This window comes from Osmerus mordax, chromosome 21, assembly GCF_038355195.1.
Source record: "Osmerus mordax isolate fOsmMor3 chromosome 21, fOsmMor3.pri, whole genome shotgun sequence".
In the NCBI taxonomy this organism is placed as follows: Eukaryota; Metazoa; Chordata; class Actinopteri; order Osmeriformes; family Osmeridae; genus Osmerus; species Osmerus mordax.
In genome coordinates this window covers 9,663,561-9,681,237 of record NC_090070.1, presented here as the reverse complement: position 1 = coordinate 9,681,237, position 17,677 = coordinate 9,663,561, and the positions used below count along the sequence as shown (strand labels likewise).

The window sequence follows — 17,677 nt, the reverse complement described above, 5'->3', positions numbered from 1 at the left end:
TAGATTGTAGGGGTAGGGGCTGGGGGGAGATCATGTTGATCAGGATAAAATAACCAAAACAACCAACTTTTCTTTAGCCTGGTTGCCTTAATACTTTGTATTAAAAAGCCCAGCAGTGGACTGTGTGGTCGAGCCATGGCTAATTAGGTTTTCACATGAGCTCTTTTTAGGAAACACTGAAATGTGTTTCACATGAGGTTTTATGTTATATGTATATATTTTTTTAATATTGTAATTTCTAAGTTTGTAATTTGTTGTTACGACTGACAGAAAAGACCCATGAACATACATAATTTGTTGTTAAAAAACTAAGAACAGATGGAGTTATAAAATACTTTAATGAAAAAGAATGTATAAAAATAGATACATATTAAGACAAAGCCATATTAGTACATTTACATCTACGCACACCCAGGGTTCTTTTACAGAATGGATAAGGTATGCAAGCATTCCCTTCAACACATCCACAGCAAAAACAAAACCTCATCAATAGTCATTAGGAAAGCTGATTACCATATAACCATACTGCCTATCTACTTCATTCAAATGCTCAATACGCTGCATAGAATGTAGTTCATGATCGCTCTGGATAAGAGCGTCTGCTAAATGACTAAATGTAAAAAAATGACTAAATGTAAATGATCTCACACCTTTCTCAGCGCTGCAGAAAGCAGTGTCAGCTGACCGTGCCTTGTTAAGGAGCCTCTCTCCAACCACGGCTCATCCCACTCTCACTGGCCAGCCAACCAGCATTGACAAGACGTATCCCAGCAACCAGGAGAGACGTCTGACCGTCATCTGTCCATTTTGTCCCATTGCCCCAGGACGGCCTGGAGGACCAGGAAGCAGATTGATGCGTTTCAGAAAAGGGGAGGGGCTTAGTCGTCTCCCCCGACTCCGAAAAGCTGCAGAAGCTCCTTGTTTTCGGGGTCGATGAGGTCAGACGGCTTCTCCCCACACTCGTTCTCGATCTCGTGGTCGGCGCCCAGTGAGAGCAGGTACCTGGGGAGAGAGAACCAGAGCACCACCCCCCGGTCAGTAAAGAAGGTGTCATATGCTACTCCCTGTGTGGAATGTGTCGCACTGTGCTGCGAGTTAAATGTGAGTTTCAAGTATAGTTCAAGGTCCAGGAGGTCAACATGGTACAAGTAAATGGCATATCTTCAGCTTGTATTATCCCTGGGGGTGGCTTTTGAGGAGTGCTCAGCCAGCGCGTGTGGTCTGTTCCTGTGTTTTGCCTTGTATGTACTTGACACTGCCATGCAAACAGCGTGAGCTGCCACCACATGACATGGGTGGACTGTAAACCTACTCTGAGGCAGATCAACTGAACAGCAGGGGTCCTGCATCACAGTATGAGCCGTGTCAATACAAGTTGGCCACAAACCACCATCATGAGCTTTGAGGTGATATGAATAGGACACAGGCTCACATCTTTTTGGATAGCCTGACTTGACTGTGTGCATGAGAGAGAAAGCACGGGTAAAGCCAGTAACTGTGTCGGAGTGATAGTGTAGCTGAAGAGTGTGTGTGTATGAAAGTGGGTCTGAAACCTGTGGCTCTGTATGAGCCGAGCCAATGGCACGGGTGAATGCGAGTGTCTGCGGAAAGTTGGCTCACTCTGCAATGTCTGGGAAGCCGTCGCTGCAGGCCATGTGGAGCGGCGTCCAGCCCTCCTCGTCCCTCTGGTGGACGTCTGCTCCGTACTTCACCAGCAGCTTCACACACTCCAGGTTCCCGGACAACACCGCCTCGTGGATGGCTGCCATGCCTGCGTCCATGCCAAAAGGAGATAGTATCAGAAATGGGCCGGCCGGCGTAAGGAGTGTTTGTGATGAGCTTTACCGTGGGTCTCAGAGACACCACAATTCTTACTCAAAAGGAATAACTAGATAAAGGTAAATAGATCATTTCAAATCACTTGAGCTGAGTAGAGCTAAACTTGCAAATGAGCACAGCAACCTTCCACATTTGTCCAATAGTGTAAGATGAGCTAAGTTACAGATGAATCCTTCTTAAATGCTTTGTTTCTGTAGCCCCGGTGACCTACCAGAGTGGTAGATGGTGTCAAGGCTGACCCTCCTGGCTCGGATGAATCGTCCGATCCTCTCAAGCTCGCCCTGGCGCACGTAGTCCTGGAAGACGATGTCGTTGGGAAAGTGCACGCTGCGGATGGGTTTGAGAGAGGCAGAACCTTTGCAGGAGAGGGACCCACATTTGTCAGGAGACAGAGCCCTTATTCCCATGGTCTGAGAGACTGGGTACTGGTAATACTTCATCTTCAAAAGAGGATGACTTGAGTTTTGAAAAAAAAAAGTTGAGTGCAAATCAAGCCAAAGCTTCAATTTGATTTGTTTTAAAAGTTCAGAATAAAAGCCCAGCTACCTTCGGTGATAAAAGGAAAGAATAAATAAAAGGTAAAAAAATAAATCTATACGTTTTTCCAGTAGTCCAAAGGGCTTTTTAGTGTCTTCTGCAGAGCAGGGTACTGTAGTCACAGTGGAGAGAGTCCTCTGGAAGTCCCTTTATATACCCCCTGCACAGCTATTTTAGGCTTCGTCACCTCACAGATATGGTGTCTAGAATTCGAAGATGCTTGCAGGCCCTACCACCGTGTCACAAGCTTCAGGATCCATCTCATATCTCCAGCCAATACAGCAGTGGACCCCAGCTTCTGTTTTAACCACACAAAATACCATTTAGTCAACATCATCCCCCCTTTTGGAAAGTGGTCTCTTCCACTTCCAGAAGAATCATGTAAACAAGTGGTCATACACCTCTGGAAAGAAGGGTGGGGGGGGAGAGAAACTTCTAGTAAACACTAAGGTGGTATAAAAATGGTTTACTGCCAGGGTATGTCAACTGACCAGGTCAAGTATCATGGCAGAGCTTCACTGAAGAAAATAACTATGTTGCTGTAAACAGGTCATTTTACAGCATGAGCAATTAAATAGATGCATAAATGTAAATAGATTGGCACTGAAGGTATTCATCGGTATGGCCATGACTAACCATCAATAAATATTCATTAAATCCAAGTTTTATAGTTGTGACTGTAATATGTGGGGATCCTCAATGAAGGAATGTAAATTGTAAAAATAAAAACAAAGTAATTTTTACAGATTTTTATTTATTTATTTGGCCACCAGTTTTCATTGTATCGACGTCAAATTGGATGTGATGGAATGCTTGGTCTCTCGAACGTTTCCCCCAACCCTTAACAGCTGCTGGCCCAGTTCTCATCCCTGACAAACTTCATCCTCCCATCCCTGACTATGTCCCCAAACACAGGCAAAAAAACGAATTCACAAGCCAAAACACACAACCATATCCCTGGAAGTGAGAAAAACAAATTAGCTGGAAACCGCCAAGGTAAGTCATTCAAAGTCTCACACACACACACACACACACACCCCATGCACACAAGGACAGGAGTCAGGTAGAGTCAGAGGGATGGGAGGTGGCCCAGTAGGGGTAGTGGGGGGCGGGGCTGCTACACTGGTCCTCCCCCTCACAGATGAACGGACACGTCTCAGATACCCTCGACATCGTTCCCTTCAAGTTACAACCTCAACCTTTCAGTAACCATGTGGAATCTCTGATTGGCATAAACACAGTGCAACCTACAGAAAACTCCCACCTTTCCCCACGACCAAACCAGCCCAGGGTTTGAGAGATTTGCGTCCGAGGGCCAACACTGCCCCAGCTTGGAGTCTAGATTTCAGCCGGGCATCCTCCTGGTATATAGATTAACAAATGTCAGATTAAAAATAAAAACCTTTATACTGTAAATACAATTAAATACAAAAAAAAAAAAAATCTTCCAAAGTTTACCTTTCTTTTTTATCTAAAAAAATAAGTCAGTAGCCATGCTGTGAGGAAAAAAAAAAAAAACTAATGGGGAAATGGAACTGAAGAGAAACCATACCAGCAGAAGGGAACAAAGGCAGAGAGCGAAAGAAAGAAAAACAAGTGACCCTCTGATTGGTCTTGGCTACGGATGCTTGCATTGTTTCCAGGGACTTGTGTGCTACGCGGAACAAGCTTTCATTCATGTATCTGAACTTTAATAAAACAGCTGTAATAGAATGGCCCCGAGTCCCCTGAGGTCAGTCTTTATATGCCACCTCACACACACACTCCACTAGCCGGCCAACTGCCCATCACAGGATCACTGGCTTCCCTGCCCAAGCCCACCAATACAGGCCCCACCACAGAACTCGCTGCCCCCATCCTCACTCTGAACAATGAGAGGCTTTTCAGGGGGAGAGGGATGGGAAGGAATTTGCCCAAAGGATATCGAAGGGGGGTTCATATATATATAAAACAATTTTTTTAAATGGATATGTCAAGTATGTGTTTCAACGCAGTTTTCACGAAACATTTGGTTCATATTACACAAGGCAAACTCTGTCATCGAATGAGGTGAATTTGATTACGAAAAGTCAAAAAAAAGAAGAAAAAAAAAAGAAAAGGACACCCCTCTTTCGAGCGGTGGTATGCACCGTTCCATAGTTCGCATGGAGGTGTAGAAGAGTCCCATCTGGAGCAGAAGGTAGGGGAGGGGGGGGGGATTGGAGAGTCGGCCTCAGGGCTGACCGAGTTCCTGCTGAGCCTGCTGACTGATGGGAGTAGTAGCTTAAGGAGAAGTTAGTGTTCACAGGACAGAGGCGGTTTGCTGAGGGTTTGTGGGTGGTGGTCCGTTGGAGGGGTTGGGGTGGGAGGGGGGTGGTGGTGTTGATCTCTCCTCTCTCCGGCGCCGGCCCTTATAACTCGTCGTGCTTCTCCTCGCCGTCCGAGTCCTCGCTGTCGCCGTCCTGATCGTCCACGTCTTCCAAATCCTGAGAGAGAGGGGGGGGGGGGGATCAGAGGAGAGATGCTTCAACATGTGATAAACACAGATCATCCTCCACTTCAAACTTGTCGGGGATTGACAGGCTAGTTCATGCACACAGCCGCTGTGCATATTTCACCCTAGCATCAGTGTCAGACAGGATTATAAATACTCGACACAAACCTCACAGAGGCCCGTGTATCCCCTATACATCCTCAGCTAACCCAACCAGCGGGCGTCGTGACACGTGTAGGCCTTTACGCGTAAACAAGGCCGAGTCGCAACCCAAGCATAAAGATGACATCTCTCTCTTCATGAGGTCAGCTTTAAGGAGGTGGCTGGGGTCGGGGGGGGGGGTGTTGACTGGAATGAGCGTGTGGCGAATGTGGACGAGGCAAGGCATGTGTTGACTGAGGATGGTGGGAGGGTGTGTGTGGGGAAAGAGGGGGGGGGGGGGGGGGAGTGTTGGTGCAGCGCTGCAGGGAGGGGCGGTTTCTAGGGGCTTCATCAGTAAACAGCAGCAGCAGCAGCTGTGGTGGGCATTAGATCCAGCAGCCGGACCCCTGTAATTAGATTTCTGAGAAGGAGGATGGGGGGGGAGGGGGGTGGTGGTGGTGGTGGTGAGGGCTGGGGGGGGGGGGAGGCTGGTTTGAGCTGGATCTCCTGTGGGTCTTGGATGCGGGCCCTGGCCCTAACACCCACTGGAGGTGCCAGAGGTGTGAAAATCAGGAGGTCCATCCCTCTGCCTCCCCCAACCAAAACACCAAGCTAGAATCTCTGCTTTAGGTTGGAGTGGGGGGAGTCGAGACTAGGGAGAAAGGAGCATGGGGGGAGGAGAGGGAAGAGCTGGCTTGGATGGCTAAGGAGAGGCTGCGCAGGACCAGGGAAGCCTGGTAATGTTTATGTGGCTCAGCTCTGTGAGCCGTGAATAACAGCCATCTAACATAACCACAGACTATCAATGGCACTTCAGGCCTGCTCTCACCTACACACACACACACAGAGACCTGGGGGATAACTCCGCACATTGACTCGGTAGTAAAATATTTACAAGAGCTGATATGGGAGCGTTTTCCATATCCGCTTAAGACGTCGGCCATCTTGTTATTGATGCACGCTCATCAGCTTCAAGCAGTCAGTAACATGAGCCTTTGGAACTGATGAGACCAGCATCTCGGCACCTGTAAAGGGCTGGGTTTTAATTGCCGCTCTCCAGGGGTTTACTCACGTCGACCTCCTCGTCCACCTCCGCTCCCTCGGGCGCCCCGCCGTCCAGACCGCCGCTCTCCAGGAACTTGGTGAAGCCCTCCAGCGTCCTCTCGCCGTTGTAGTCGATCACCTGGGAGACGAGACGCAGCGTTTAACACTCCGGGGTGACACACACCTCATCAAACACACACTCATGCAAAGACTGAGGAGTTTGAGGCAAGTTCCAGTATAACGCTCCAATGGGGCCTGGTGGTTACAAAACACTCCTTAATAAAAGGGTTGCAGAAACTCAGTCTTTCATTTAATACTACTATGGGCCCAGTAAATGAGGTACTGCAATAACATGAGACTGGAGATATACAGCCAGGGTGATGGGGGGGCGGGGGGGGGGGGCGGCGTTACCATGATACTCATACAGACGTCTACCTCACACACACACACTACGCCTCAGCCGGCACGTCTCAAGTCCACCCAGTCCATAATGAGCTGTCAGAGCCCGAGTCTCTGGTGCAGCTGCCTCCTCTGTCCCAGAACACCTCCCAGCTTGGCTGCTCTCTCGCAGGGCCCCGTGGGCAGGGCAGGGGCCGTGGGGGTCAAACCCCTGGTTCTTAGCGAAAGGGAATCCCCTTTTCTATGAAGGCGGCCAACCTCTCCCAGCCCGCCTGCTCCATGGAGCCCCAGGGGGACAGGCTGGAGGGTCGTGAGGAGACCCTGGGTTGGGGTGAAGGGGTCAGCAGCAGGGGGGTACGAGAGAGAGCGGAGGGTGGTGGTCTCCTGGAGAGGAAGTCATTGATGGGACACTAGGAGGCTGCGAGGCAGTAAACACCGCCACAAAGGCAGGCTGGAAGAGCCGGGCCGGCAGCTAGGGTGTCGGCACGTGTGGCTCGCACGGCTAAATCGGTGAAGGCTGCTTGAGTCACACGGGGGGGGGCAACAAATAATTAGCTGAACGATGATACCCACCCTGCGACGCCCGAGGGAAAGTGTGAAATCACCACCGAGCCGGGTGGATGGACGGAGGGGGGTAAACTAGTTTGGGAGGTGGAGGATGGATCAAACGGCTAGGTGGATGAAGGGAGAGGGTATGGGGTGGCTAGCGTCACTGAGCTTCCCAAGCAGAACGTGAGGCTCCTGCATGGCTCGCCTGAGACACTTCCTCCCTTTAGCGGTCACCGCTGTTTTACCGGACAGAAAAAGGAGCGCGAGAGCTGAACTGGCGGTTTTGAGGAGAGACTCACCTTGCGGTCGTCGCCCGCGGGGAAGAACTTGAGCGTGGGGAAGCTGTGCACTTTGACGGTGTCCACCTCGTTGGCGGTGGAGTCCATCTTGGCCACGATGATGTCTTCACTGTCCTTGAACTGCTCCCCCAGCTTCTCCCAGATGGGGGTGAGCTGTTTGCAGTGGCCGCACCAGGGGGCGTCTGAGCGGGGAGGAAGGGAGAGCGGTCAGGGTGTTAGAGGAGGGACGCGAGTTAGGATTTATTTTTCAAATCTAGTTTAACTAGGTTTTATTTTAGTTTAACCATTTCTTTTATACATTTTCATATATATTTTCATATTATATTTTTGTCTTATTTTGAGTGCGAGAACCAACGCTGCCGTGACCTTTTATCATTGCTGACATGAACGCAATCAGTCGTGCAGTTACAGCACGGTTAAAAATACCTCTTCAAATGCATGTCTGCATGCACGGAACATTTACTAAAAAAGATGCATGTCTAGATGGTCCATTCTGCTTTCAGCAGTTTCAATAAGACCAAGAGCTTGACTGTTGGCCATTAAACTAAGCCTGTGGCTTTCAGTAGAGTGGGACTGGCAGCTGGGTTCATGACAGGTGAGCCAGTCCTGGTGCCCTGGGCCTTGGCACCAACCCAGTCAGAGGACTGACGAGCACTGAGCATGGCACAGCTTATGACCCACCCCCACCCCACCAATCCTATGGACTGGTAGCATCCCCTATGGGGTGACTGAACGTGAGCAACATCAAAAGCTCCAGCGATGGAACATTCCCCCCCCCACAGGTCCCTTAACAGAAAGACTACACTTAGGGAGAGAGGGCTATTAAAATCCACACGGACGCTAAATGAGTCCTCGTGTTTTCATTCTCGGTGTCTAGGGTTGCCTTCATTGATTAGCAGGAGGATGTGATCTTGACCGTCTTGTGCACCAGCGGGTTAGCGCTGGAAGAGGCCGGCAGGCAGGGGGGGGGGGGGGAGGATGAGGGTGCAACTCAGGTTTCAGACTGTCTGTCCATGCACATCACCCTTCTCCCTGCTAGGGGGGGGGGTTATCAAAAGGAGAGCCCCTTAAAATATGTCCGGGTCGCTTGCACACCTCCCCCCCGGGGAGGTTGAGCACATAGCAGGCATGGTTGTCGCGCAGTCATGCCCCTGTGGCGTGGGCTCTGCCCTGGGCGTACGGCCAGGTGGCTACAGCCACCCAGGGTACGGGGAGAGGTGGGGGTACAAATTCTTTTTTAAATGCTTACAAAACTCGACGAAGACGTTCTTGGTGGGGTTGAAGACGACTTCCTCGAAGAGCTTGCCCACCAGGACCTTGACGGGGTTCTTGTCCCAGTCCTCGGGGACATCCTGGCTCATGAGGTGGGGCTGCAGGGGACACAAGAGGGCATGCACGATGAACGGAAATGTTCCATCATCTTCAGCGAGGAAAACGGACATTTATGTTTCGACACGTACTGGGCATATGACGCCAAACCCATTTTAAAATACCCACGACAAACGTACACTTCTAAAATCGTGATGAACTCCTTCATGTTGCACATCTGGGAAAACGGTTCAATTGCTACTGACTGTGGGTTTGCTGCTAGTGAGGGGCTGAGGGCTCAAGGCACCTTGGCTAGCAGTACATGTGGGTAATGGAGCTAGTCCATAGGAGCAGCAAGGCACAGACTGTTCTTTAGGTCAGCCTGCAGCCTGACCTATACTACTGAACTCCTTTTAGGAGAGGGGCCAACATGTTCTTGGTTAGAGACCCATGCGACAGTTGACAGTGACAAACGCCTTCAGGCGCAACCCCCGCGGCATGCCGCCATTTCTCACGGGCACACAGCGCTGTAACGCGCCCATTCGAGCCCCGTCAACCATTACATGTAGTTCATTTAGCAGACGCTCTTATCCAGAGCGACTTACAGTAAGCACAGGGACATTCCCCCGAGGCAAGTAGGGTGAAGTGCCTTGCCCAAGGACACAACGTCATTTGGCACGGACAGGAATCGAACTCGCAACCTTCAGATTACTGGCCCGATTCCCTAACCGCTCAGCCACCTGACTCAATCATAAAACGTGTTTGTCCTACGCCGCCGCACCTTGAGTTTGCCATCTGTGAAGAGCGTGCAGAAGGCGATGATGTTCTCGGCGGTGATGGCCTCGTTCTCGGGCTTGTACTTGGTCATCTCGTCCTCCAGGGTGATGAGGCGGATGGCGGGGCACTCCTCCTTCTTCAGGCCGAAGAACTCCAGGATGCGCTGGTTGTCATCGATCTTGCTGTCGATGAAGATGAAGAGGATCTGCAGAGGGGGAAGAGGATGATGGGAAACTTGCATCACGACTGACCCTTGAAGTAGGGCGGGGGTGGGTCGACCATGAAGGATGGTTTGAGCAAACCTTCAAAGAACTTCCACAATGCAGCATACATTCAAAGCAGCAGCAACACATTTCAGATCCACACACCTTGCCCTTGAAGCCCTCGGCTGCCTTCTTAAACTGGTCCATCTTTTCCTGGAAGTCAGCGGCTGCCTTGGGCACGAACAGGAGAATGTGGGACTTGATTTCTCCTCCGAAGATCTTGGGGGCAGTCTGGAGGGGACGGAACATGAATGCTTACACATGAAGAGGCAGCCCCTCGCGATTAGCGGGAGAAACTCAAATAAACAACGGGTCTATATAACTGAGGGGCAGATTGTGTGGAATGAATTCAGGTGCAACACTAAAAGTGCAGATTGGGAAACTGTAGGTAGCTTCTGCAGACATTGGAAGGCGTTTATGTGGGACGTGTTTGATGGAACAGTTACCTGCTCGGTGAATTCAATGACCAGAGGCAGCTGGTTGGACTTGATGAAGGCCAGCAGGTTCTCCTTGGTGAGCTCCCCGTCGAAGGTGTTGCGGCCCTCGTCAAACTGTCAACGTTACAGAAAACAGACTTTAGCTGGTGCTCGATAATCCCCCCCCCCCCCACCCCCCCCTTTTCCCTTGCCCAGCTGGGGTCTATATCTAACCGGTTCTGCCTGGGAACTCAGGAAAAGACATTAAACCTTAACATTAGACTTACTGGACCCCCTTGGACACCCCAGGAGGTTGGACTGGGGGGTTTTATTGAGTGTTAAGAATAGCAGCACACGCCTAGAGCCAGGCAGCTCTCGCTGGCACACAATGGAGTGTTGGAAACGTATGCGGGTGTTCCACCACAGGACTTACGGACACCGACTGTGAAACCAGAGTCCTGTTCCTAACAGGAAGTAAAAAGACCAAAAAACTAAAAAAGTCCTGTACTTGTTCTAACCCAGAGAAATTGTGTGAGAGGAGTGGGTCAGGAAAGGAGGGGCTTGTTGATGCGACAAGATGAAGCAACCTCATCCATGTCTCGATAAACCACTTCCAAAATCACAGCCAAGGAACCTATAGAACGACAGCATGTGAAGGCCCGCCCTTGGACTGCAAAAGGCACCAATCAGCAGCGACCAAATATAGGATTTAAAGAAAAATCTCATGACATTTGAAGGGAGATGGAATAAATGGCCAGCCAAGCCTGAATTTGTTTGTCTTAGACGAATGTGTTTGCCATCGCTCATTCAAAGTGATACAATGCGAAGTGACTAAGAACCATTTCCCAAAGAAGGTTCCGAAATGAACCATTGAACCAATGAAAATCAATACCGTCCCCCACAGACTCCTTGATGACGAGCAGAAGGATTACCTCATACATTTAAAATACAGAGAAGGGGGATGTAAGAGCAACACATGACATAACTCTAATGGACTGCCCATGTGGAGCCAGTTCACCCTTGTCGTCTTGGCTGACCTTTGAGCCAAGTCTCACTCAGCAGCCAACAAGCCTCCGATTATGTCGATCGAGTGAAAGAAATATGGTTATGTAATGAGGATGGAACATAATATCGATTTCTTCACACCCTGGAAGACCACTCGATCATTTGAGTAGGTTGGAATGAAGGTCATGGCCTCTCATGATCCTGATAACTACCTTCACTAGGGGGTCAAATGACTGAGCGGTTCGGCAATCGGGCTACCAATCAGAATGTTTCCGGGTTCGATTCTGGCCGTGCCAAATGACGTTGTGTCCCTGGGCAAGGCACTTCACCCTACTTGCCTCGGGGGAATGTCTAATGTCTTACTGTACGTCGCTCTGGATAAGAGTGTCTGCTAAATGACTAAATGTAGATGTGTCCCGCTAACTTCGAAACCAAACTAAAAAGAACAGTGACAATCTCTGCCCTCAGAAGTCATGCTGGCAACTAATTCCGTCACGAGCCTAGAAGGTAGGCTGGACGACATTTGTGCGCCATCAACCTTCTAGACGCTTCCGAACCTCGATGACTTCATCCTCAGCGTGACCCAGCGCAGACGGCGAAGAGCCCAAAAGCAGGAGGACCGGGGAGAAGCTCGCCGCGCTGTCCAAGGGACAGAATTAGCACTGGAGACCAGATAGGCCCGCAGATATGGAAGACGGGCTTGTAGCTCGTAAAGCATGGAGCTGTCTGCAGACTATTCAAGTAGCCCATTTGGACACAGAACTAGTGTGGGATGCATTACACTAGTGATATACTGATACTTAAAAGGGGATGGTCGGCCTGTTAAGCGTATTTATAAATCATTTTGACTTGGTCAAATGTGTCAGAGTCCCTAGAGAGCTTTGGGGGCACAGCTATGAATGTTGGCTAATGTTAAGAAACCCAAGATGTGGGTTGAAGTAGAAAATATCTACAGTGCATGTGTGCCCGAGTAAAAAAATATCAAAGGCAGAAATTGTCAATTTTCGGTAGCGCCGGTAACTTGACACACCAAAACAGGAAATAAATCCTACCTTCTTGAAGAGGACAACACCGTCCTTGGACACCTCGTACTTGGCGTACACGGCGTCGTCTGAGGTGATGCCGAACGGCACGTCGTCGACAGCCTCACCGGACTTCAGGAAGGCCTTGGCGCCCTCAGACTCGACGTCCTGTGGGGAGAAAGGGAAACGCCTGGCTCAGAGGAACCCAGTCTTACATGTAGTAGGAGGAACGAGAAACGGCAAGGAAAACAGATCCCTCCCCTTTCGAATTCTGACAAGCGGCGTTTTAACCCAGGGGGGGCTACCGTCTCACCTTGAAGAAGCCGATGACGGCAACCTCGTTGTCGGCGATCATGGACTCGGCCTGGGTGACCTCGGTGAGGGTGGTGGCGGCAGGTCCCGTGCGCTTCTTCAGCCAGTTGACGATGTCATCGGCCTGTCTGCCAGCTGCAGCAGACAAAGACAGGCACAGTTACCTCGGGCCGTGTTCCAACACTTCCCACAGTTACCTCGGGCCGTGTTCCAACACTTCCCACAGTTACCTCGGGCCGTGTTCCAACACTTCCCACAGTTACTTCAGGCCGTGTTCCAACACTTCCCACAGTTACCTCGGGCCGTGTTCCAACACTTCCCACAGTTACCTCGGGCCGTGTTCCAACACTTCCCACAGTTACCTCGGGCCGTGTTCCAACACTTCCCACAGTTACCTCGGGCCGTGTTCCAACACTTCCCACAGTTACCTCGGGCAGTGTTCCAACACTTCCCACAGTTACCTCAGGCCGTATTCCAACACGTCCCACAGTTACCTCGGGCCGTGTTCCAACACTTCCCAGTTACCCCAGGCCGAGTTCCAACACTTCCCAGTTACCCCAGGCCGAGTTCCAACACTAACCAAAGCACCCTTAACGGTCCAGCTTTGTTACCACCGGCACCATTTCATAAGTATAAAGCAGGATAAGAAGATGAGAGAGAACATCTCCACTATTCAAATTAGGATTTCAATTCAAAATGTCTGTGACTCGTGTTTACAAAAGGCAAGGTGAGAAGTGAAAAGGGGAAGATTGAAAGTAGTATTTGGACACGGCCCAGATCACCAGACCAGCCTGGTATCCACGGATACAAAGGGTACAGCCAGACGCAGATCAAACAACGGTGCAGAGGAAATAAGTAAAGTAAATTCCCTCTTATCCGTTTCACCATTTCTCCTCCCACCGGACTACACCCAGCAACCGTATCACTACGCAGAAAGAAAGGGTGAGTCTGCAAATGGACACGACACGCTTCCCTCTGCGCGGTGATACGGTTGGCGGGTGTAGTTGGGTTGAGAGAAAATAGACCCTAGATGAGACTGTTCACAACAAGGCATGTGGATTATCTTGAGGAACCAGGTCATAATTTCTGGAAAGAGACACTGCCGTTTTTCAAATGTTCTTCTTTGGTGCTTTGAGCACCGAGTGTCATCTAGTTCCATTATATTTCTGAGAAGGTAGACATCTCAAACTCAGTAACTCCCACCAAAACAATCTAGATGGATACATAGCACTGCAGCTAAGAGGAAAAATATGCATTTAGATTTTGGGATGAATTGCTCCTTTAACCTGCATACTTTTTAAATGGGGGAGGTGGGGGGGGTTGTAATGGTGGACTACAGCCACTGGGAGGCGTTAGTTAGTACACCACAGACAGACAAGCTTGAGACAGCTGGAGAAGGGATTCTGCCTGTGGTCTTATGACCACACCTCTTGGGAGCCCCCACAAAGAAAGTGTGTGTGAGAAAGAGTGAGAGAAAGAGAAGAGAAAAGAGAGAGTGGATGCAGAGTAAGCAGGCTGGGCTGGCTTTCCCCTCCACACAAGTTTCCAGCCCCCCTCTCCCTCCCCCCCCCTTTTAAAACCACATAGCTCTGGCCCCGCCCACCAGAGGGAACGTGAGGAACTGCACATCGCACAGCTGGGCTGCTTGGACTGGGAGTGAGAGAGGGGGAGAGAGAGACATACAGAGACAGCTGGAGCGAGAGAGCGTGTGGGTAGAATGTATGGAGGAGGGGGCCCCCGACTTTACTCACAGTCGTAAGGGGCGGAGGGAATGGCCCATTCACCCGACTCATTCTGCTGACTGATGGGAGTCACGCTAGCGGCACGACTGAGGTCATTACCAGCCGCCCGAGACGCCGCTCAGAAAATAACCACCTAATCGCCTGCTGCTTTAACCTCCTGGGCCGTCCATGTCTCGGACATTACCCAAGATTGTGTGGCTCAGATCAAATCAATGTCCTGTTCAGTGGGGCACTTTGGCATTGTTTCATTCAACCGTTATAGATAATGACTGAAAGGGTTGAGATAAAAAAATATACCGGGTACAGTGTGAGGTGGGTGCATCTGATTTAGAGTGGAGTGGAGGAGCACTTTATTGATCCTCTAGGGGAAATGGCACTGTTACAGCAGCAGGGGCAACGGAATACGCAACAAATACAACTGAGCATACAAAATGCATCAGGAAGTACTGACTGATTCACAAGACAAGAGGCAGGTCACTGTACAGCAAGGTGCAATCTGTGCCACCAGACTAATTCCTTATCGCGAGGCGTCATCTCCAGTTACAGAAGCAAAGCGGGTGGAAACCACAAACCGAACCAACGCGGACAAAACTGGTTTAACGGTGGAAGTCTTTGACTGGCGTCGCTGACGTTCAGTGCCGCCACTCACCAGAGTATTCTTTGGGTGACTCCTTCTCTCCTCCCTTGAAGAACTTGATGGTGGGGTAGCCTCGGACGCCGAACTCCTGGGCCAGGTCGGCCTCCTCGGTGGCGTCTACCTTCCCCAGGCGTATCTCGGAGCCATCTTTCTTCAGCATGCCCGCAGCTTTGGCAAACTCTGGGGCCAGAGCCTTGCAGTGACCACACCATGGGGCATCTAGAGTAGGAGAGAGAGAGATGGAGACAGGAGGAGGGGGGGGGGTAGATTTGTTCATTTTTAGATTAAGTAATATTGGGGTGTACTACTGCTCTGAATGTGTGTATTTTCTACAGTGGCTGGTCAAGATGGCAATGTGTAATAATGATGTACAGGCACCATTAAGTATTGTTGTAAGATCAAAGTCTAAAGGTAATTTCTTTTAACAAATTTAATGGCAATCATTTACCTATAATTGTTCACCAGATTGGTTTGTCATACCATCCACTAAAATACGACTAGCTGCAAATTTTATGGCCCCAATTCTGGAGGTGAAACGTGCAATTCTGATAAAAACTGTTAAACATATTGAACAGTTGAACTCTGCTAAGTACACGTCAACCTAGCACCTCATCCAACCCCCAAGGTCCCGCCCTTCTGTGAGATACGTGGGCAAACAAATGACCCTCCCCCAACAGCGCTCATTGGAAAGTACAACTCGTGGAGCATTCTCACTGGTCTACAGGCGTGTCAAACACCACATTCTGAACAGTTTGACAGTCTTGAAAAGAGATGCGCCTCTAGGGCACAATATATTCACAATAAAAGAATCCCTACCAACGAGTAGTCTATAGTCTTGTAATATAACTGAGTTAACAATCTGAATCAATCTGAGATCTTAAGAGACAAGATCAGGAAATCGAAACGATTTCAACCAGACCAGAAAACCACATCTCTCAATCGAAACTTGGGCAGGAAATAAAAACGCACATCTACACGTCATTCTGGCAAATAAACGTTTACCAGTCCCCACGTTAAACCTGTTACTTGACAAATGATGTGCAAGCGCAGACAATGTGTAAGCTCTTCAAATGGCAAGACCTACAACAGACCACTTTAGAGACAACATGCATTACAATCATAATCCAGATGCAGAAACACATCCACGTGTAACGTTTACAAACTTACAGAAGCAATAATTTGGCACGAACCAATAAAACAAAACTGCCCATGGTTGATGTTCGTCAGCAAGCAGTAATACATTACTAGATTAGCCTACCCATCTAGCGAATGCTGTATTTTTTATATCAGACGGAATGTGAGCATGTCTGTAGCTTCATTTCGCTGGTTGGTGACTGTATATTAAACACATTTTAATAAAGCACGTAAAATATAGCTTTGACGGGCCCTGTCCTATTCACATAATGAGAACGCAAACATTTATCTAGTTTGAATAAAGCTTCGGCAAAGTAAGGTTGGTAAACATTAGCTTGACGGTTGGTTACGATTTGCTAGTTCTACTTATTAGGCAGAACGCCTGAGACGAGCGAGCCAACAAGCATTATGTCACCTCGCATACCTAGCTACATGGATTTGTGATAACATGAATCAGATACAGCTAGCTAGTTAGCTCTGCTCTGGCTACCTGGTCAAGTTCACACCGGCTGCTTAGCTAACTCCCAATGATCTAAGCTACCTTCAAATTGGAATACATTAATGCAGTTTTTGAAAAGTAGGCAACGTCAACTACATCATGCGTCTTTAGCGTATTGGCTACTTACAAAACTCAACAAGAATATTTGGGTGAGCTTTCAGTGCATCCTCGAAGTTAGTTTTCTTCAGAACCAGGACATCTTCTTCCTCGGTGATTTCAGCCCTGCTTGCCACAGCCAGTGTGCAGAGTAGGAAAAACTTCAACATGGTCACGGTCGACTGCGCTTTCTGATAAGTAATTTAACTGTAGCAAACAGACCAAATAATCGGAGGATATCGGTGTAATTTCGAGTAACGGTAGCAACTGCAAGCTTGTGTTTTGTGTCTGCCGCTACTAACGTGGCATTGCGCGCAGGAACCAGAAGGGTCAGCCGAGGTGCGCATGCGCATTTATTAAGCAGAAAGCAGTTCGTGTTGAATTTTGACTGGACCACAGCTAACGACACCTGGAAGTGAATGCCGTAATTCGTTGTTGATTGTTTGGAGTCTGACGGTGCTTTTAATTTGGGGAGAGATGTATTTTGAGACTTGTTGATATAAAGGATGAGTTCCAGTGAACTCGTAAATCACATCTAAGCTTTGTCATTTTTAATGTATTCAATGTATCTACATAAAGTATTATGTAAAATGGCAAATGCCTCGATTACTATGGAGTCAATCAGCCAGAAGATTATTTACACCAATCAATGATTAATGGAGGCAGTCAGAATCACCCCGTAGTATTAAACCAAAATTAGCTTGAAATCAAATTGCTAATCATCTGACGAAGGTATGGCTTCTGAATCCAACAACTCTGTTGAGTGACAACGAAGTTCAGTAAATTCGTTTTTGGGAGACGTGTTCACGAGAGGGTTAAGAACACGTTTCTCTTTCCCGTTTCAGGGTTCAACAGAGGTAGACGTCTGTCAGTGACTGAGCATGACAAAGCAAAAATAACCTGTTGCCAAGCATATGCAAACGATTTACTCTTCACAATCTAAAGTAACAATTTCTCAATTCAGTTATTAACAGTGACTGATAAAATTGGCTGAGTAGGGCATAATTGTTTCAAGCAAATACAGATACAGGAATGCATAAGCTACTGACAGCCTATTGCTGACCAAGTGGTATTTTTTCCTTTGTCCTATCAGATAGGCCCTACACAATCACAAACACTCAGGGAAGACAGTGAAAAACGTTGAGAAATTGTTTATTTATTCCTATAATAGATGGAAAACTGTCT

At 48.8% G+C, this 17,677-nt stretch overlaps 2 protein-coding genes across 2 annotated transcripts; both read right to left on the bottom strand.

Annotated features, from left to right (window-relative positions):
* Positions 1-319: 319 nt before the first annotated feature.
* ppp1r27b (protein phosphatase 1, regulatory subunit 27b) lies at positions 320-2,481 on the bottom strand. Its single transcript, XM_067259001.1, has 3 exons — positions 2,051-2,481; positions 1,621-1,771; positions 320-1,002 (listed from the first exon to the last, which is right to left on the bottom strand). The coding sequence occupies exons 1-3, from the start codon at positions 2,277-2,279 to the stop codon at positions 879-881; spliced, it is 504 nt and encodes a 167-aa protein (XP_067115102.1). The 5' UTR covers positions 2,280-2,481; the 3' UTR covers positions 320-878.
* A 629-nt stretch (positions 2,482-3,110) lies between these two features.
* p4hb (prolyl 4-hydroxylase, beta polypeptide) lies at positions 3,111-16,813 on the bottom strand. The gene is made up of 11 exons (XM_067259000.1): positions 16,524-16,813; positions 14,776-14,982; positions 12,386-12,519; positions 12,103-12,240; positions 10,076-10,180; positions 9,735-9,860; positions 9,371-9,571; positions 8,531-8,651; positions 7,282-7,463; positions 6,063-6,173; positions 3,111-4,841 (listed from the first exon to the last, which is right to left on the bottom strand). The coding sequence occupies exons 1-11, from the start codon at positions 16,660-16,662 to the stop codon at positions 4,767-4,769; spliced, it is 1,539 nt and encodes a 512-aa protein (XP_067115101.1). The 5' UTR covers positions 16,663-16,813; the 3' UTR covers positions 3,111-4,766.
* Positions 16,814-17,677: the final 864 nt, after the last annotated feature.